The sequence below is a fragment of the Clupea harengus genome, chromosome 25, assembly GCF_900700415.2.
Source record: "Clupea harengus chromosome 25, Ch_v2.0.2, whole genome shotgun sequence".
Classification (NCBI taxonomy): Eukaryota; Metazoa; Chordata; class Actinopteri; order Clupeiformes; family Clupeidae; genus Clupea; species Clupea harengus.
The window spans coordinates 10,666,512-10,688,281 of record NC_045176.1 but is presented as its reverse complement, the minus strand read 5'-3'; the positions used below and the strand labels follow the sequence as shown (position 1 = coordinate 10,688,281).

The 21,770-nt window shown below is 44.7% G+C and overlaps 1 protein-coding gene across 1 annotated transcript in view; it reads right to left on the bottom strand.

Moving 5' to 3' along the window:
* Nucleotides 1-20,542, bottom strand: part of rock1 (Rho-associated, coiled-coil containing protein kinase 1) — a 35,063-nt gene extending 14,521 nt beyond the window's left edge. Inside the window, exons 1-12 of the mRNA XM_012827918.3 lie at nucleotides 19,585-20,542; nucleotides 7,052-7,133; nucleotides 4,091-4,191; nucleotides 3,652-3,789; nucleotides 3,225-3,400; nucleotides 2,926-3,010; nucleotides 2,643-2,787; nucleotides 2,052-2,190; nucleotides 1,778-1,869; nucleotides 724-883; nucleotides 314-380; nucleotides 83-171 (exon numbers count right to left, since the gene is read on the bottom strand). Of these exons, the coding sequence (XP_012683372.2) occupies nucleotides 83-171; nucleotides 314-380; nucleotides 724-883; nucleotides 1,778-1,869; nucleotides 2,052-2,190; nucleotides 2,643-2,787; nucleotides 2,926-3,010; nucleotides 3,225-3,400; nucleotides 3,652-3,789; nucleotides 4,091-4,191; nucleotides 7,052-7,133; nucleotides 19,585-19,677 (1,367 nt within the window). The 5' untranslated portion in view covers nucleotides 19,678-20,542. The remainder of the gene's footprint in view (nucleotides 1-82; nucleotides 172-313; nucleotides 381-723; nucleotides 884-1,777; nucleotides 1,870-2,051; nucleotides 2,191-2,642; nucleotides 2,788-2,925; nucleotides 3,011-3,224; nucleotides 3,401-3,651; nucleotides 3,790-4,090; nucleotides 4,192-7,051; nucleotides 7,134-19,584) is intronic.
* Nucleotides 20,543-21,770: the final 1,228 nt, after the last annotated feature.

The window sequence follows — 21,770 nt, the reverse complement described above, 5'->3', positions numbered from 1 at the left end:
GTACAATTGTTTCACTTAAAAAAACACCAAGGGTAATCGGAAGTAGCTTAGAGTGTGAGGTGTGACCCATATCGGTACCGACCTGCACTTCTGCTCCATCTCATCCTTAAGCTGCATCTCACTGTGGAGCTGCTCCTCCAGCTGGTAGATCCTCTTCTGCAGGTTCTCCAGCTGTAGGGCAAACGGAAAACACAACCAAATCATTCTCATCCCCACACACACACACACACACACACACACACACACAGTCAAACTGTGCTTTAGTTGGTAGTAGACTCATGTAACAAACAAGCCCAGCTCTTGGGGTACTTACATGGGTTTTGTCCTCCTTGGTGGAGCTGCCACGCTTTTCGCTCGTCTTTGTGCTCGTCCGAAGACACCTAAAGAATACCACAGCGAAATGTTTACCCACGACAATGCAATGTGCTCCCACTGAATAGCCAATAAACTTGAATGAATATAATGTCAGCATACTGTCCCCCCAAAAAATAAAGTATACATTTGGCATGCTACCAAACACATCATCCTAAAACGCACAACTTCCCGTAAGGAAAGGCCCGGAAACAAATTCCTATAACAGTCAAACTTAAATATAGCTGGGAACAGCGCATGACTCCTTGAAAAATGAGCACAGACTAAACACTTAGCGATGTGGTCTCTACTCGGCCCCGGGCACACCTTCCTCCTCCTCCTCCTCCTCCTCCTCTTAAACAGGGCACTCACACTTGGTTACTGTAGTAGGTGAAGCCCACAAAGGGAAGCTGGTTGCCTAAAAAGGTCTTGGGTATGGGGAAGGTCTCCTCCTCGCCTCGGTCTTCCTCAATGTCGTCAAAGTTACTGGTGTCCACGTCGCTGCTCAGCTCCGGCACCACCGGGGCAGCCGCTGCAGGCACAAGGAAGAGAACGTTAGGGGCATGCTTTGGAGGGTGGAGACTAAAAGGCCGTTCTATTTTTAATTTTATTTTTTAAAAGAAACTAAACAAAAACAAAAAAAAAAACACAAACTAACATTTTGTGCACTTGCTTTCTAAAAAGACTGCAAGGGTTTTCAGAGCAGAATTTTCCATTATGCTTGTATTTACGTAAATGCCGTTTGGAGTTATAGTTCACGAGTCTTCTCTCTGCACTTAATGCGCAACAGCATGTTTGGAGATGGTGTTACCGTCTCAATGTCATTACATGTTGTTTCCATGCCCGCCATGTCACTATACGCCAGCAGGAAAACACCAACTCAGCAAGCAGTTTGACTGGTAATGATGTGCACAAAAATTGTCTTAAATTGAGGGGGGGGTTTGAAGAGATTTAAAAGGGCTTTACAAACGGTGAGATCCCAAAATGGAGGGGTGCTACATTACACATCCTGTTCCAACTCACACCCAAGCTGGCGGGGAGAAAGGGGGGGGGGGGGGGGGGGTTGTTAAAAGGGTGGGGGAATGACAATGCTCCCTGGCGAATGACTAGCTGACCCCAGATGCCCTGAGGTGGATTCTGGGGGATGGTGCACATGTTTGAACACTGGGAGAAGAGTGCCAACTCAGTGCGGCTGGCAGCTGGTTCCCCCGGCAGCAGCCAAACTGCTGACTCCATCAGAGCCACTAAAGGACTTATGGAGGCATTTTTAATTCTGTCCATTCCAGCAAATAACTCGGCACGGAGCGCCGCAGGCAGGCAGGCAGGCAGGCAGGCAGGCAGTCTGCTTGTGCTGTGCCTCTGTAGCTGTCTAATACACATCAGGTGAGTGGCCCGAAATGAAAGGCCGGCTTATGGTTCTACTCACTGTCTCTGATGTTGTCCCACGTCCACTGGTCGTTCTTGAAGAAGGCGTGCCGTTTGATTTCGTCGACCCCGTTGCGGCCGAGTCGCACCTCCCTTGGGACAGAGAGAGGGGAGGCATGTCAGTGACGTATTGTCAACACACACACACACACACACACACACGAAAAAAAAAAAGAGTACAACCTCTAAAACAAAGACGCGATTCATAGAGAAATCTCTTAAACGAGTCGGAAAATCACAGGCAATCAAGTCATTTCCCTACTCATGGGATTTACCTGTCTGTTAAAAAGGCGCAGATGAGGTTCTTGGCGTCTTTAGAGATCTCACTGTCGTCCGGGAAAGTCAGCGCGTTCTTGTGGTTCATGATCTTGCTGTACGTCCCGACCAACGAGTCGGCGTAAAACGGCGTGTCACCTGCGGGGTTAAATCATCAGGAAATCCACTTTACGGGGGCAAAGGGCCGCCAGACTACAACACAATTAACTCAGGAAGCCTGAGGTTCCCCGCCGGCTCTCCAAGGCAAACATCCAGGCTTTCACCGGGTCAAATGAAATTAACTACAGGATGCTGTAGGTACAGTGTAAAAAAATCAACACCACACAATTCTCTTCTTTTGTGTATCTTAGAGCTCTGGTTCACATACACTGTGAGGTAAAGCAGTCTGAATGGTTTTCCAATGCATGTTTCCAAACTCTGAATGTCATATTCCATGTCTCACTCACTCTGTGCACCCAAACAAAACAATGACTAAAGGTTAGCCACAGCGGTCTCTTAATGTTCCATTTTAGGACACATGTACATGTCCAGCCTGCTAATTCTAATTGTCTCTTTCAAAACATATGTTGTGATTGTAAATAACAACTTACCAACTAGCATTTCATACAGGAAGACTCCAACCGACCACCAGTCGCATTCTCTGCCATAGTAGCCATCTCCTCCTTGTGATTTCAGTACCTCAGGTGATATGTAATCAGGCGTTCCTACTGCAGTGTCACATCGTACCATACCGTCCTGTTACAAAACATGATGGACAAAAACAACTTAGCCAACAACAGGTGACCAAAACCATGTAGTATAGATTTACAGTATAACACAAATGTCATGTTTTTCCTGCATCTACTGCTACATTTTTATCATTCAATTATGTACCTTATTCATTTTCATACAGGTTCCAAAGTCGGCCAGCTTCAAGTGACCTGATTTGTCAAGCAACATGTTGTCAGGCTTTACATCCCTGTGGGGGGGAAAGGTTCAAATAAAAAAAAGATGAGTTGATGTATAGAAACTGACAGCTACCTTGGGCTAGAGCAAACCTTTCACCATGTCTGGAAAGCCAGCCCAAACAACCATAGGCGGGGGAGTTACAACAAAACAAAAAAAAAAAAAAAGAGAAGAAGAACGAGAGAAAGGAAGGTGAAGAAAGGAGAAGTACAAGAGGAGGGCGTAACCTGTGGATGAAGCCCATGGAGTGGATGCCATCCAGCGCCAGCACCACCTCAGCGGTGTAGAAGCGGGCCCACTTCTCGGGGACATCGTAGTTGCTCATCAGGTTGACCAGGTCTCCGCCTGGCATGTACTCCATGACCATGTAGAGGTAGCGGTCGTCTTGGAATGCATAGAACAGCTGGGGGGGGGGGGGGGGGGGGGGGGGGGGGGGGGGGGGGGGGGGGGGGGGGGGGGCACGTGACATCAGCTTAGTTAGTTAGGGCACTGACTGATGCCCCACATGAGTAATAAACATGATGCCAGCTTAAGCCCTTTGGCTCATACAAATGATTCGACTACACCTTCTGAGGCCTACTAATTCATACAACATAAGTCCCAATTTGATATGTTTATATATGCCACGTAAACAGGTTCATATCAACAGCATACCTGCACCACCCAAGAACTGTTAGCAAAGGCCATGATGTCCCTCTCTTCCCAGAAGAAAGCTGAATCAGACCTCTTGATCATCTCAAACTTGCTGAGAAGTTTCATGGCGTACACCTTCTGTGTGGCTTTATGCCTTACCTGCGGATCAAGGTAGAGTGGCCATGAGCTCAAAGGCAGGTTATCACACAAGGCAAATGGAGAAGAAAAAAAAAGCCACCCCACTGAGTAGCAAGACCTTTAACTTAAAACAAATACAGTGTCATTTCAGTCTTGTGAGTTGTGCCGTTACAAAATGACAAGGAACCCCCCTACAGGTCAGTACTGCATAGATCAGATGTCTCTCTTTATAATGTTGTTTTGCCCACAGGATAAAACAGAGCAATGTCAAACAGATGTGGGCCAAATTGAGGTATTTTAGATAACGAGTGAATAGGCCCACCAGCTGCACTTCTCCAAACGCCCCTCTGCCGATGACCTTCACCACTTCATAGTCCTCTGCCTTCATGCGCAGATCACGGATCTTACTGATGGTGTCCTTGTCTGTGGGCACAGGGATTGAGGGATAGAACAGTTAGCATACAAACCCTTAGTGACAACAACTTGCACAAAGACGTGATTCTATTGCTTTAAAAAAAAAAAAAAAAAACAGACATCACTGATGATGCTGTTCATTTACTCTGCCTTGAGGCACATCTCTTCAACTTCATTTTCTAAAAGGTTTCCACTGAGTCACCACGCTGCCTGATGATCTGGCTAGACTAGGCGGTGTGCCCACGGCTGTATTTCGTGAGACGATCTGTTCCAGAGTGCAGCTCACCGACTGACGAGGCTGCCTAGGCCTGATGCCGGCTCTCCACGTGCCCGTCACGACCGGACCGACGTGAAAATGAAGAGCGACACAAAAGGGCCGGCAGCGGTACGAGCGGCGGTGCTCGGACACCTCCCACCTACAGAAGCTGACCGTCATTAGGCTGCCATTCGTGTGGCCACCGTCACCAAAGCTCAGCCGGGGGAGGCTTTCCTCAGTGATATCATTTTCACCGTGTTTATGAAAGAGGTCCGCAGGGAGTGACTAGCAATGACTCACGCATCACTGAGAGCCTCTATCAGGACGAGCGCACAGAGAGAGAGAGAGAGTCTGAGCTTTATCTCATGAAACTACTCTGCCTCCCCCAGGGAGAGATAGCATTCAGCCAAATATGGTCAGGGCTGAACGGCAGGGCTGTTTCTCATATTTGCATGTATTACAACCGGAGAGATGATTTGGGGGTGGGGGGGGGGGGGGGGGGGGGGCTTTTGCATGGGTTCACCCAAGTTCAATTGATCTAAATATAAAAAGCGGGGTATTTAAGAAAAGAACATTAGAATGTGAGCCGTTTCAAGTTGCAGCCCAGTTTTTGCACTGGATAATCCCATCGGCCAAACACTACGGTTTCGGATCTCGCAGAGTGGTTCTTTTGAGGGGGGTTTAAGCATGACCATTCTGACGTTCGCACGCACGCACACACACACACACACACACACACACACACACACACACACACACACACACACACACACAGAGCGAGTGAGTGTGTGTGAGTGAGCCTGTGCAGAGGCAGCATGGTAAGCCATTTTCACAAGAATTTGCAGACACCGAATCAATTTCCCTCGACATGCATTGGTGGTGAGGAAGCGCTGGAGCTCAAGTGATGTGTGTCAAATACCACTGAGGGGAGAGTGCTCGACTACATACTCCCGTTTCCACAAAGAAAGGAGCGCTGAAGACCCCCCGAGGCAAGCAAACCACTAGTGACCAGTCTCTCCGACAACAAACGTCAACCCATTCATCCTCACTGCCAATGTTCAAACACTGCTACAAGACCTCTCAGAGTAAGACATTAAAAGGGACACTTCTTCAACTCTTCAGGCGTTCTCTCCCCACCCCCCTCCACAAAAATAAGATGTGGTGTACCACATCAATCACAATAAAACACCTCCGTGCTTGTCCTCAGTTGTTCATAATCCAGCTTTGAGCAGTTATTTTCCCTGTGCATCTGTTTTCATCTACGCACGTACAGTAAACAGAAATTAAGAAACTAATTTACCTCGCTGTATGACCAATAAACGGCACGACTTAAGAGGTCCTCCTTTGAACGTGGGAGTCTTAACTTGTCAGGTCATGGAGTCACTAAGGTGACAATACGTGTTCAAAATGAAAATGCAGCTATCAAGATCAATGCTAAGCAGGTTGCCTAGAAGAATTAGCAGAGTGTGAGTGTGAGTGTATACACTGGAGAGGCTGCTCCACCTTCTTCCATTGGGGTTACTTGGACTGCGATACAGTAACTGGGCAAAGCCACTGCTCTGAGCCAAATTCCCAGTCGAGCTGGTGGCACAATTCCCAGAAAATCAAAGCCTCGAATCATTAGGTGTTATCCTAATGGAAAAAAACGCATTTGCAGATGATGTCCCAGCTGCTGATAGGATGAAACTTATTGGCACTAATAGACGGGCACTCTGTAGGATTCTCCTGTGAAGTTCCTCCCATAGAAGCTGATCCTCTGGACATACTGGCTGTGAGGAATATCAGAGCCTGTAGCATAAACAGTGCTACCGGGCTTCAAAGCCTAAAAGAAAGGGTAAATGTGGTTTGGCATGTGGTATTCCCCATACTCTGTGTTCAGGTACATGCAGGCCTATGTCAGGCCCATTTACTCTCTTCATGTTACATAGCAAGACTTTAAAGCCCCTCTGAAAAGGCTCAATCATGCTCATTGAGCTTGGTCTTCTACAGCATTCTTCAGATCAGGACATTCCGACATATAAAAAAAGCCTTCTTTTCTTTTATTGCAAAATTGAATAATTCAACTTTACACTGCCTGAGAAAGGAATACAGCTGCCAACTCTAAACAGCTAATGGGTCACTTTTCCAGAGAGCTACACAGTTACTTTTTCAGACCTTCGAGGTGCAGACACAACAAAAGAGGCGTAGACGGATTCCTCAACTGGAAATGGCAAGTTTGTAATTACGCAGAGTGTCCCAGACAGTACAGCTTGTGGTCCGTCTATCTGGCTGTGATATGATTAAAACGGTGAGTCATACACATCAGAGATATAAACTCTGGTTTCAAACAGAGGCTTCTCTCCTGTAATGGCCGGCGTGTGAGACGAGATCATGTGGAACGCCATGTGGGTCATCCAGCCGCTCTGAAAGCCCTTTTGTTGGTGGAGGAGCACAGGGCACCCAGACACAATGCTGTGAAGGGGCCGGGACGGGGGGTGTTGACCCAAAAAACACCCCACCGCTAACCCAAGCTTATATTGTTTAGATGGGTTTTGAGTGACAGACCACTTTCCATCAAGACAGATCCAGAGTGTGATTGTGTGCGAGGGGAAATGAAACATGCAAGGTACTCACATCGGTTCAAGAAGTTGTCAATGCTCTTGTTCTTCCTGAGGGCAGGAAAGTCCAGGTCGTAAACCAACGCATCCAAGCCATCCTGAAGAGGAGAGGAGAGGAAACATGTTTAGTTGCTACATCCATCCAACTGTGATCATTAACAATTTAGAAACAAGACACATAAACAAGGTGGCTTATGCTTTGGCATAGCTTAGAAAGCCCTTCTGTGGTAAGAAGAAAGTAATTTGGGGCTTGTTTAGATTCTCTTTTTCCAAGAAATACCCCTCACAATATCGGTCATCCCTAGAATACACTCTGGGTCCTACCCATGTCCCAGTTACAACAGAGAAAAGGGGCAAAAATACCCAACCTACGAAAGTGAACAACCGAAACCAATAGCAGGCCCATATGATCAAACAAATCCTCGATTACATTACAGTCTTTGTGGCTTTGGGTCAGAAATCCCTTGGTAGAGGCTTAAGCACTGGCCAGCTCAGTCTCGTTTGGTTCCAAAGCCAAGATCAAACTTCAGTGGCATTGTAAACATTTGTAATTCTCTAAACTGATTTTGACCTGATTGGTTTTTTGCAGATTTCACATGACATCATTTGCATGGCAGTTTAGTGAAATCATGTAATATTGGGAATCTACCAAATAACAGTGCGTGTTTCTTAGTCAATGATGAAAATACATGGAGGTTGTACTACATGCTTAAATACATGGGTGTAGTCCACTTCTAACAACATGCAACAATTCTATCTGCCCAAGCCAATGACATGAGCATCAGCGGCAAAGAGGCTCAAACATTAAGCTAACACACAAAGTACCACATTTGGCAATTCATCAATCAGACATATCATAGCAGAAATACCCGAGACAGAAACGGAAATATCGGAATTGAAATCATGCCTACAGTCAGGACAGGCAGTGGTGATTGGACATGTGGGAGGAGGTATGCCTCCTTCTTTTTACAGGGAGATTCAGGACAAATGTTCACTTCAGTTCTGTTCCCTAAGTACCGCCATTACTGTGTTTTACTTTGAATATGTGGAACTACACCCTTTTTCACTGTTACTACTGTCCTATCTGAGCACAATCATCTCCTACCTACCTCTCAATTTAATTAGCCTAAAATATAAAAGCTGTCATAATATCACCTAGGAGGGGTTAATTCAGGACCGAACAAAACGACAAGAGTACACCCAAAAGATCTGTTGTAGTTGATATGTTGCGGAAAAATAACAATCTATTGGCGTATTTGGTTAGGCCGACTATCCTCATCATCCTTTACAGTGTGTCCCAAGCCCTGGAATTCCTTGTCCCATTTACACAGCCTGTTCAAAGCGGGAATGTTGCACTGTTATTCTGCCTCGACGTACTGTATAAAACGTACAAACACAAAATGGGGAGATGGGGGGGGGGGGGGGGGGGTGACACAGCCTGCCAACTAACCAAACTGAAGCAAGAGTCTACTGTGCTGCCAGAAGACCTTGTTCACACAAATCCGATATGATTAGCATTAACGTGTTGTACATGACGCACACCAACTAGTCTGAACATTGCTATAAATGTGCAAGACTAACAGGAGCCCACTGACATTAACCTCACCCATCATGGTTTTTAAAGTTACAAGAAGGAAATGCTCGTCAACGCCTTTGTTATGGCACGTTCGAGACAACTGGTAAATGTCGTTCTAGTGCAATTTTCCAAGTGGTCTCGAACCCAGCATTCTAAGTCACGCTAGACACCATGTTTGGTTCAGTGTAAACAATCAAAGCTGTTAGAATCCAGAAACTCTGTTTAAAAAACGGGATCTGAGATTCAAACAGATAAAATATCAGAGGCCTGACAGTAATCTTGGTCATTTACAGGGGACAGTCCCATTTTGCACAGTGCATGAAAATTCTGACACAACAACATTGGCAAAGTGTTCCCATGACAACTGCTAACAGGCAATCAGCCAACCATAAAACCATTAAAAAGGTGACTGACAGAGGAAAACATACTCAATCAATTTAATAGTACAATAACATAACAAATTCAGAGAAAGACTTTAAGAGCTGTATAGCAAGACTCAAATAATAGATTCCCCATGTTCCACCCTATCAGCTTGTAGTACCAGCATCTGAGTGTAAACACATTAAGAGCTGGGAGCCGGAACTGAAGAGGCGAGCGATCGGAGATCTGACCAGGCTGTGGCATAAGTGACATCAGCAGGATTTAACCTAATCTACTGTAATCCCGGGTTGTCTCGCACAAGCAGGGCACTCAGTCAAAGCAGTGGTTTAGAGTGGAGAGCAGTTACTGCTAATACGTACACATGCCACACACCCCACTATATAGGACTACACATGGTTCCTCAGTAATGGTATAGGTAACCAAATGATGAACTGTTATTGAGGGGGGGAGTAAATTCACTCCAGAAACCTTCTGAAGTGATCCTACCAATTCATTAACTTTCCATGTTCACTCAAGACGTTAGATTTTGTGCACATGTCCACATATACCGACACAAGACGGCCGAATGAAATAGCGAAGGCAGCGCTCGAACACAACCTGTGAATCAGCAGCTGAGGCAGGCTAACTGCGAGCGAATCCTCTTAGGACTCTCACTGCTGAGAAGGCAGGCCTGTGCGGGACAGAGTCAGGGCTCTCTCACAACACAGCAGGCACACATGGCCATTTCACAGGGCTAGAGAGAAGAGAGTGGGATGAGAAGAAAAAGAACCAGAGGAGAAGGAGAGGCAGGCAGAGAGAGAGAGAGAGAGAGAGAGAGAGAGAGAGAGAGAGAGAGAGAGAGAGAGAGAGAGAGAGGGGGGAGGGACTTGTGAGATGGATGAGAGAGGCAGGATAGTCATGGCCCAGATCCACTCTCAAAGCAGCACTCACACATACACAAAGATAAGATTAACCAGAAATATCTTGAGCCATATTAATGTCTGAGGACAGAATTAGCCACATCCATATTTCAAGAGTAGCAACAGAACAAGGGAGGCAAATCTGGGCGAGGGAAAGGGCGGTTATAGTCAAACAACAGTCTACAGTTTTAAAAAGCATTTGCCTCCAGCTCTCTCTCTCTCTTTCTCAACACACTCTCTCCCTCTCCGCGAGTCCAGGATGGTAATCACACAGCTCCATGCTCAGCAATGCACGTTTGCATAACTTCCTGCCGCAGAGGACTCTGGACAGCCACAGTCACATTCCACAGCAGGACGGTACACGTCAGAGCGCTAGGCTATTTTAAGAATGTGGCCAAACAAGTCCTCGACATAGTGAGAGAAAAAAGAAGGGGCCAAGTACAAAGTCACAAAGCGAGTCTTCTTTTCAATTAGCACTCATGAGTCAAGATGGAACAGTTATGCGAGGGCCATGGGGGAAAAAGGAAAAAGCAAAAGACCAAACGAAAGCGAGGAAACGGGAGGAAAGTCACAGGAGTGGAGCAGAGAGAAGCAAAGCCTCGACCAATGGGCCAAGGCCGACAAAAGCAGTCTCAGAGGGACCGGGTTAGGAATGAGACCAGTTTCCAAAAAAAGACACGACAGCTCGACCATGGCAAAAGCAAAAACAAATAAGTCCTCATTCTTCATTTGGTTTTTTCAGCATGTCGACTGTCGCACTAATCGTGAATACAATGGCTTTTTTGTGAACTCGGAGCATGACAGCACTGAGTAAATACAAATTACTAATTGTGATGGCTCTATTGATAGTCAGAGAGGGTGCCAGAAAAGCTGAGGTTTAAATAAATAAATAATTGACCAAGATAACTCAATCCTAAAGTGACACACAATAGCAGTTATCTTACAGTTCAACTGACTGCTTGTCTTCAGTTCAACTTCAGCTAAATAAAATTTAAAAAAATAAAAATCATGCAAAACACTCTGAGGGAGCTTATTTTATACATAGAAGGTTATTTCCTCTTATATTTTCTCCTAGGCAACATCTTTAACGGCCAGCTTAAGGAGACATTTAAAAAGCTGATCTTATTGGATCTTAGTATTAGGCTAATTTAATTTTATGGCATCATGGCGACTTCTCTGTAATACAGAACGCAGCCCATCATGCTTATCTGAAACGCAGTCTCAGAACTACTGTTTGCGTGAGCCTGTTAGATGCCAGGACCTAGGCATCCCTGCGTGCTTTAAGGGAACACTTCACTGACTCGTCACTTCAATCAGATCAACAGTCTCTCTAGCCTCTAGGATTCATCCCTGGGCAATGGAGAGGCGGTTGATCAAGTTCTAAATCGTGATTTGCAGTATTACCATTCCCACCCTCCCTGCTGTTTCACATTCCAGGCCCTTTATTCTCGGAATTCTTGACTGGCAATTACCTCAAAGTTGCCCATGTGGCTCAATAACTATGTTAACCTGGGGAGGGGGAAGGTGCTCTTCATCTGTGGTGAGAACGTCTACGAGCCTACTGTCTGGAGAATATGTTACAGAACGGTTACAGAAATCTGGGAATTGTTTCATCATTCTCTCAAGAGTGGCAACGCTTATAAGCATTCCTGCGGTATCGGACTCCTGTCTGAATGTCAGGTTTTTTTAATAGAAGAGTGGTCTCATTTGCCATGTCCTTGTAGTATCCTATAACCTGGTGTCCACAAGAAAAGAAAAATCCATACAAAACAGCCACCTGAGTAACAAATTTCACAGTATCAATTAGTCATTAACAGCTGTTAGCAGTTCATTTTATAACTTTATTTGCCTACTACACATCGTGACAGCTCATATTCACTGACTGGCTGCCGACAGTCTACCATGCCATTGAGATTAGAGCTCCCTCGGCAGTTTTTATCTATGAGATTTTAGTACAAAGCCATTTGAGATCATATTGAGAGGGGCAGAAAGAAAGAAAGAAATAAAAGCCCAAATAATGATTTGATATGAAAACAAAGGCTCTTCACTAGTGTTATTTTAGTGATTAGTGGGCAGGGTCACAGACTGGCTTTAATCCGTCTTCTGCCCCAAGCAGACGGTGCTGTCTGCCCGAGAGCAGATGGACCTCACGCTGACGGTGGGAGCATGCAGCCGCCCTTCAGCTCCTCCTCCTCCTCCTCCAAACTTCCAAATGACACAAGCAATTTTCTTTCCATTACTCGAGACGGGAAGAAAAGACACAGAGTGCTGTTCCGCTGAAAATACCACCAAAGCACAAGGACCCTGCTCTAGCCTTCTGTGTCAGAGTTTCTTTCAGGGGAGCAGGAAAAGTGCAGAGTGTCACCAACAGCGTCACAGAAGACACATGGCCACAATGTTCATTAAAACGTCAGTACAGTGCAAGGCCTTCAGGAAACCTAAGAGTGAGAAAAGTCAAACAGTCCTGTGCACCATAACTAACTCCTGGGGAGATCGACATATCAGACCTCTACCAACCGCTAGCATCTACCTAGTGCCCCTGACACTGTGCTGTGGTGTGTGGCTACAGGTCATTTTCATGTTTGAGTACTGTCTGCTGCATATTTGGTGTCCATTTGAGGCATACATATCTCTAAATACCCAAGAAATGCAACCAAGTCATGACTTTTGGTTAGATGAGAGGTAATTGGATCAAATAAATAGCCTATTAACGAGTTTATTCACAATACTCAATCTGCCTTCAAAGAGTCAATAAGCACGGTTCGACTAATCAGAAGAGGCAGGCTAATATTAGACACACTTGCTCAGTGAGAAATTATTCAAGGCTCTCTTTTTGCTGATGTTACCGTGAAAAAGAGTGGCTAAGTAGTTCAGTTATTAGAAAAGCACATGCAAATCGGTCACTTATTTATTCAAGTGGCACTCAGAAGTGCATAGAAAAACAAGAAGGTCTGGCTGCTGACATAAAAACGCAGCAATTATTTTTATTAAACCTTGGGAAAAAAATCCATACAACCACTTTTTTCCAGCCATCCTCGGTTTAAGTTGAAACTTTCCATGGGCGACCTGACCACATCATTGCTTTCCAGATGACTGGCAACGCTGGGAAGGCAGGGAGGCCTCTGAGGAGCGGTACCTCTCGTTTCCTATCGCCACCTCCAGCTCAAGGGCAACCAAATTTGGGCACTCAACCATGCCTACATCCAACAGGACTCACTCAGTATCTTACACTGAGCACAAAGGTTTGTCTTCCTGTAGACAGTCTGGGCCTCTGGAGTGGATACATCTAAGTACAAAATAAATAGAACGAAATGTGCTGTCTTGTTAGTGTCAACTTACAACTTTTTAATTATAGGCCTTATGCACATTAATGCTCTTCTAAATCAACCAACTGTTACTGATCTCCTCCTCGGCTGCATCCCTGGCATATTCAACAGCACATCGGCTGCTCACCTCTGGGGACAGAGTTGATACTAATCCAGTATAATTAAAGGGCAATGACATCTAAAAAAAAAAAAAAAAAAACAGCCGAATCAAGCATGCATGCATTCCATTTCCTTGTGAGGGACCCAGCCAGAGAAATCCACTGTCATAACTGCCATCATGTCAAAACATAATTGATTTCCTCCAACAGAGGCGCATTCATGTGTTTCTGGTAGGGCTGGAATTCCAGAGAAAACACAACCGTGGACAGCACTGACAAATCTCCTGACTGCGAATCTGAGAGAGATGACCCGGTAAAGAACATGCCCCTGACCGACATGACCAATCACGCCATGGTGATCAGAACATGCCCCTGACCGACATGACCAATCACGCCATGGTGATCAGAACATGCCCCTGACCGACATGACCAATCACGCCATGGTGATCAGAACATGCCCCTGACCGACATGACTAATCACGCCATGGTGATCAGTGCAAAATCTACAATAGTAGGCACAATGCCATTTCAAAATTGAGTAATGTCTTGTATGTGTAGCAGTCGAGCCTTGTGGAAGATTAGGTAGGTAGGTAGGCAGGCAGGTGGGTAGGTACGCAGGCAGGTGGGTAGGTAGGTAGGAAGGCAGGTGGGTAGGTAGGTAGGTAGGTAGGAAGGCGAGTTGGTAGGTAGGTAGGCAGGCGGGCAGGTAGTCCTCTGACTAAATAAGAGGATTAGAGAGGCTTTTTACTGCCCTGTGACTGCCACAGATGACGGATTGTATTATTTATATTATCAAAGCATTTGATTTCTTCATTGCTGTCAGGGCGTAACGAGAATTTCAAGAAATATAACAACACAAAATGTTTCCTCTGGAGGTGAGCAATTTTCCTTTTGTCTGACAAATTGGGATGAAGGACCAGTAACTGAAAAGCCTTCAACAACACTGCCCACCGGACAGGATCATATAAACAGGGGTCTGGCGCAGTGTCTATCAGCTGGGGGGCACGGGAGGCTATGCATAGCTCTGTCCATTGTTGGCAAAGGATCTGCAAATGAAAATGAGCCCAGAGGGAGTGAAACAGCTGAGGAGTGCAGTTTGGAGAGGATGGCCAGGATCTGACGGGACAAAGGGGGGCAGATGCGGAGCTAAGAGCCCTGGCAGAGGCTCGCTCTCATTCACATCTCCACTCACACACAGCTGACAGCCAGTGGCTAGTGCTGGATACGGTTAACAGTCCGTCATATCACTTGTATCTGTCTGATCTCTAGTCACTGGCTGAGAATAAAATGTAAAACACGGGTTACATGAGAAAGTCAAATTGCTAGATTTCTGAAAGGATTTGGCGATCCCTGGTTCTGTATCTCATCTCCAAATGTCATCATTAGAGCCTGATCAATACAACAGTGTCCTTCACTGACATTACCGGTGTTGTAGTGATGCACAGGCACCCACCCAACACGTTATGAGAGCCAATCCGCACTGCCCGACCCGAACCCGACCCACAAACCACTAACTTTAATTATGACTAATGTGATTGCATCCATATCATGGAGTAAGACAAACGTTTCCTTATTTGGTGCACGCTTGGTGCATGAGGACCGACAATCACGTAAAGTAACTAAATAGCACGACAGTAATCGCTTCAAAAAGCGCAGTTTTTAACCCTTGTGGGCTAATCCAATGTAGTCCACAACATGCATTACCAACACTGGCTACAGGCTACTGAACAAGGTTTCGCACAAGTTACCACTAATAGGCTACAGCAAACATTAGCATAATAAATAAATTGCAAGGCGTAGTCTATACCTTAGACTATCTCATGGGTTCTTTATCACAAGATTTACATCCAGCGTCTGTGAAGTCACGTGTGCTTTTCTGCTTATCTACATAACAAAAATAATGTCAGCCATGCCTGGTTTTACTGCAGTAACATTACAGCTAGTACTATATCAGTCTCCTCATATCTTACATTCAGCAAAATAACGTTAGCATTAGTGACAGAGACTAACTTGATTGTTGGTTTATTTGTGGAACAGTGAGACAGTTGTATTGAGTAACTGAACAATGGCCCTATCATTTTCTCTGTTGTCATATCTCACACATTTTCTGGCTTTTTCACTGACGGTTTCTAAGTTAGCCACAAAACTAGCCTCTGCTATGGTTAGCCAGTAGAAAGTAACTAAAGAGCGGTTAACATATAGCCTAGTGTCATTCTGCAACAATGACATGTCAAACCTTCAGTACAGAACAGTTTCCAACTGGAAGATCATGTTCAAGACTGGGCTGGGGCCATTCTGTTTGCGCACGCAACGTTTTGCTGTTGTTGACCAGTGTGTTACTGAGCGACTCACAGCAACATACAAAATTCCACCGTCGCATTCAACCGTAGAAATGATCCCACAGGGAGTGAACATCAAATTAACGTTGAAGAATATTGAAACAAGTAGGTTAGGTAACAGTGAGAGCTGATTCAGATACCCCTTTGCCGCCTCCCTTCATTTCAGGTTCTTGCATGTTTCAACATCGCCCTTTATTTTGAGTACTGCAAATTGGGTTTTTTAAAGGGTGACAAATAGTGGTTACAATTTTTTTTCTTGTAGCCTAGCTTGTATAGACACAGTGAATACATTGATAGTCGGCTAGTCATTTTGACAGATTAGGTTTGAGGTTTTAACTATCAAACAACAACAACAACAACAAAACAATACCTGTGCTTATTATATAAGTAATTAATAAATAAATGGAGAGCTGTTGCATACCACATCATTATTTAAACAAAATGATGTCCCACCTTGATCAAAACTTTTAAATCACTATGCGAAATGTTGGGGAAAATCTTTATGTTGTGTGTTTCTGTAAAAAGAATAGGCCTTAATATTGACCAATATATCATATCAAATATCGAAACTGGTATCGGTCTTAAAAATCCTGTTGGTCAGGCTCTAGTCATCATCAAAGCCAGATGCATCTGTTAAGAATTTTACTTTCCAGCATTAGTCACAAACATGTGGGCACTGATAAGAACCTCACCCAAGGCAAGATATCAGTCCACTTGGTAGATGAAGTAGCATTTTAATTTAGCCTCTGTAACTCCGAATGTATATGTGACCCCCACACCGGTTCCGTTTTGCCCGATCATCAGCTTAATGACACTGGAATAACAAGGTAGCATGGCTATGTGAAAGCATAATGTAGCCTATATTCTCTGTAAACAGAGCAAATGCAAATAATCTGTCTTTGTAGTGCCTCTCACAAGCCGGCGTAAAGCAGTGCGGCTGGCTGCACACCACAGATAAGACCCTCTCCAACAGATCTATCTGGAGAGAGGATAAGGCTGAGCGTTTGTCACTCTTTGCAGAATGGCATGCAATGCTCATTTGTAAACATAACAGTACCCACAGGACAGTAAAGCGTGGTCTCCTTGGAGCATTAATGTGGTGTGTTTTGTTTCCAAGAGCCAAAACAACCGTCTGCGACATAGATAGCTCTCCTTTTTCCTGATTCACATGGAAAGGCATATGTCCATACATTAACAAAATCTCCAGTCTGCATTCAGTGACAAGTCAAAATACCGATAGTGATACTGCCAGTATATGTAACCTCTACCTGTGACAAATTTGTCAAGGCTAGTCATTACTGTGAGAGGAGCAAAGGGCTAACATGAAAGCCTAGAATATGGGCCTGCAGAGGTTAAGTCTTCTGGGACTTCAAACCACTGAAAACCTCCCAAATGTTAAATTGTGTCAAATCCTCAGTTCATGCCATAATGTCCAGTAGTCCTCTTCTATAATGGAGCCTTCTCATGTCTCTAATGCCTGACCATGACAAATGGACGACTAAAGAATCCAGTGTAAAATGACAGCATGGACCTGGGGATTGTGGGCCTCACTTCAAGGTGAATCCTTCAGCTTAGACCCACCATACATACAAAGGAGACCGCTTTAAGTGTTCTGGGTTGTTTATCTTTACAGCTTTGGAGTGTGGCAATTCTTGTCATGATACAGGGGCTTTACGGCTGTGTCCAGGTTCACAAAGCCAGCACTAACGGTCACACCAATGGCCTGCATGAAACCACAACTCTCCATTTTTCTAGGAAGCAGCCCCAGTAAATCTCACCTAACAGTTTACTCCCTGCTTCACCTCTCCACACCTCAGAGCTCTGGATAGTGTTGTTTTCCTTATTAGTGCACGCCACCTCATAGCCGTAGTGTTTTATTCTTTGGTCATAAAGAATGACTGAGACACACACAAACAGCACTCCCAGCAAGCCCGAGACAAGAGGTTATTTGATTTGCACGGAATTTTATTAAGTAGTGGGTGGAGTAGCAGGGTGGTGGTGCTAAGGGCTGAGCAAAGGCCTCCATTCATCGATCTGACGAGACTTCTGAAGGGAAAAAACAACACCCTTGTGTTCAGCTGCCTGCTATATAGTCCCCACAGATCATTAGTATTCATGTTTGGGCTGTGTGCATGGTTAGGTGAGGGCAAGTTCCCAGGCAGAAGCAAGCGACACATTCCACCACTGGTCAACTCCGCTGCTTCGAGAGGAAAACGGAGGAAATGGAGCGCAAAGGCTTTTCCTCTGCACAAAATTGTTATGTGAAATGAATATTCAACGTACTCCTGAGTTAGAGCACAGACTCCAGATGCAAGTGTACTGCACGGCTTACTATGCAGCAACAATCAGCATGCGGATGGGAGGTAACATTTTACAGGCTGATACACATGATGTGTTCAACGACCTGCAATAACATGCTGGATTCATACTCCAATCAAAGAAAAAGGGATGTTTAAATAACAGATGATAATAGACAAATGCATCTTTTCAGACTTCCTGAATCAAATGTCCCTTCCTCTGCTTTCATTCCACCCCCACATCACAGTGACCTACAGATCATCTATAAAGCTAATGCCCCGCAGCCAGAATTCCAGCGAATGGACAGAAGCCAGAAGAGTCCCCTTTATGAAAGCGTAATTATACAGGTCAGAGCAGTCAGACTTTGGGGCGGTTCAGTGAGATGATGCTATGCGGTGCCCCACCAGGACACTGGGATCAGTAATAACGCCTGAGCCCCACTGCCTGTGCATCCTGCGTGCCCACGGGAAGGAGTGGGAAAGGGGGGGGGGGGGGGTTGCCTTGCATAATCCATGTACCTCATAGACGAACTGCAGCCTAGAGGTGTGTGTGTGTGTGTGTGTGCTCGGATCGCGCTGCACGTGGCAGCCTCCCCAAACAAGTCGCATCATGAGCTGCGAGGGCCACAGGAAGCAGTGGAGGCAGATGCACGAGCAGGTGAATTGATGCAGATGAGAGGGCAAGCTCAGGCAGGCAGGGGAATTATACGAGTTGAAAAGAACAGACCCCACTTCGTCGGCTCTTCACGCAGGACCCAAACATTAACTTATCGAATGCCTTCGCCTTCGCTAATACAGTCTTTCCGGTGACTGGATAAGATAGCAGAAATCTCAGTTTCTCAAATGTCTGCTCAATCATGCTGAAAGGTATGGCTGAGAACCTCAAATGGTTGTCACAATGAATATCATAAGATGTCATTAAAGTGCCTGCCTGCTTCATGCACATACAAATACAATTATACGCATCTGAGACTCTTCAGTACGAACGTTCATCGTGAAACATTGTTTTGTGTGTCAAGTGGGTGTAGGTGACCATAACAATTTGAATAGGAAAACACAGAAAAATAACTAGAGAAACATAAAGAACTACGAGTTCACGTTGGATGATGTACATTCTAACGTACCGTCAAATAACAATCTTCCTATACTCTTTCCGAATGAAGGTCTTCAGTATTGTAAAATGTTATCGTGATTACTCAACTTGCATCTCACTGTAAATTAGTCACATAGCAAAGCTGTACTTCAACTTACCTTAACCTCAGCTAGCTAACATCTAATTTGTGCATTTTGGTAACTAGCAAACGAGTTGCGTTGGTTGGTAGGCAAGTTCCCAAATTAGCCAGCTAAGGTTAACTGCACAGGAAAAACACGTCCATTAGGTAGTTTATGGACTAACGTTTGTCATCCACATTAGGTGGCAGGCTAACGCTAACTTATCCTTCCCTTGAGCACAGTCTTTCTATAACAATAAACCCGTGTTACCAAATGAAACAGCAGACTACTGGTTACATTTCGTGCTGTAGGTATCGATACGTTAACGTCACTTCAAAGCCTCACTTCTTTTCAAAACAGTACAACTGTATAGGATTAAAAATGATATGTAATGGTGATATAACATCAACAAGATGCTTACCAGTAAACAGTCGGTGTTGACTTCTGATTTAGGATCCTTCAACATGGAATCGATTTTCTCGAAACGAGCCGCCAAACTTTCCTCCGAAGACATTTTTGCTGTCAAACTGAGTTCCACGCCGGCGCTAGCAGTGAATCAAATATTGTGGCTAGCCTTATGAGCTAGCTAGCTTACTGATGAGCTCTCAAACTTCTTCCTTCGCGTTGACTCGTGCAGTTAACAGTAGTGGATGTATGATCAAAGAAGGGTTGTGTGTCTTTTCAGTTTTTCACACTCATTGTAAGGTAGAAAAGAACACCGGATGACCAAAACCCACATTTTAGGAAAAACATAAGACTTGTTGTTTCCGCAGAGTTAACGTTGGTATCGCCAATGACAACTTCGCTAGCTAGCTAGCAGGACAAAAAAGGGAAAAAGTAGAAACTAGCTAGCTAGCTAGCTGGCTAGCAGCAACAGATTACCAAGGCTCTCCAGACTGCCGCAGTGGGACCAAGTGGTGTGCAGCACAATTTAAAAGAAAATGATCTGGTTGCGTCCATACACCAAGTAGATAAAACAGAAGTTACAAAGATGGCTTGCAGGGTAGTCACATTACTCCAGGCCCGTGTCCATATCAGTGCCAGGCCCTTGCAAAAAAAAAAAACCCACAAACGAGACTGACAGCTGCAAAGTAGAAGTGGCGAAAAAAAACTTCGCCTTCCAAAATTCGATCACTTTAAAACACCATCCTGTTAAAACGCCCCATTGCAGTCCGTCCGTCTTATATGTAGCATCTTCACAGCACAACTATTTTAAACCATACATGCGGAAACCTACGTTTATACTTTAAAATACACATATATTTCAGGCGATGTTATTTTTCGAAAAACAGACTGTGCCCGATTTTCTCGCACTGCCTGGCCAACATGTCCGCCTTCCTGTTCAAACACCCCGGAGAATCAACTTCGAAATTTGACTCAGTGCGCATGTGTTGAAGTAATGAGGCGCGTTCGGGACTAGAAGAGTTGTCGTGCAAGGGCGCGCCTGTATGGAGTACAGTACAGTACCCCACGATTTGCAAACAAACAGAATGTAATTTTCAAATGCCCCAGGATTTCCAAATATGAATACCATGCTTTACAAATACAAAACACAAACGCAATAGCTATGTTCGAAATGCAATACTGCTGTACTACATACTGCATACTGGCACAGTTATACACTGTGTACTGCGCACTACTCCAACCCTAGTATGCAGTATAGTATGTAAGTATGAGAACTATCAAGCACGCTGTCAAACTAAATGCATCAGTTGGGCTATTTGTTCTGTTACAAACGAACAACACACGACTTCCACAAGTATGTTTCAAAAATATTCCTACAAAAAACATATTAACTAATAAATATGCAACTGATACTTAATATATTTGAAGCCGGAGTTGAAGCTGGAATTGTAACTGCCCACCACTTTTTTTTCATTGGTTTTACAAATGCAACACATTTGTTTCTACAACTACACAAAAACTACGACATTGGTGGATCATGTGACTTTTGGCACTGTTTTTCCTGCTTGTATAAGTTGCAAATGTAAACACTTATACGAGTTGCAAATAAACGCATCAAAACAGCAAGTGGCGCTACAGCTTGGTAAAGATGGTGGGTTGTGTTAGGGGGCTATGTTTGTCAGCAGGATTATGCAAAAACTACCAGGCTGATTTTCATGAAACTTGGTGGAGGGGTGTAGCATGGGCCAAGAATGTTGGCAATAAATCCAATTCTGATTCTGATTCTGATTCTGAATCTTGGAGTGCTCTGAATCATGGAGCGGATCCAATAATTATTTTTCACTTTAGCTGACATGTGGCCCTGGCAGAGGTCTGCTCCGTTTCAGAGCAATTTTCTGTAAATAATATTGGGATTTTGAATAATCACACCTACCAAACTCTATCGGTAACAATGTAGTCTGAAATGCTCCCATTTTGCACCACACACTTTTATCATCTGTTACATGGGAGCTAATCAAAGCGTATTACTCAGTACACACTTAGGACGTCAGGCTATGTAGCTACTATATAGTGGTTAGTTAAACTGGTGGGTGTGTGCACGTTTAAAATGGTGCCCAGTGGAGTCATTCTATGAATAGCCCTGGATTTCCAAATAATAATAATTAGGCCTATTAGCCCCGGATCATTCCAATCATGCATTAA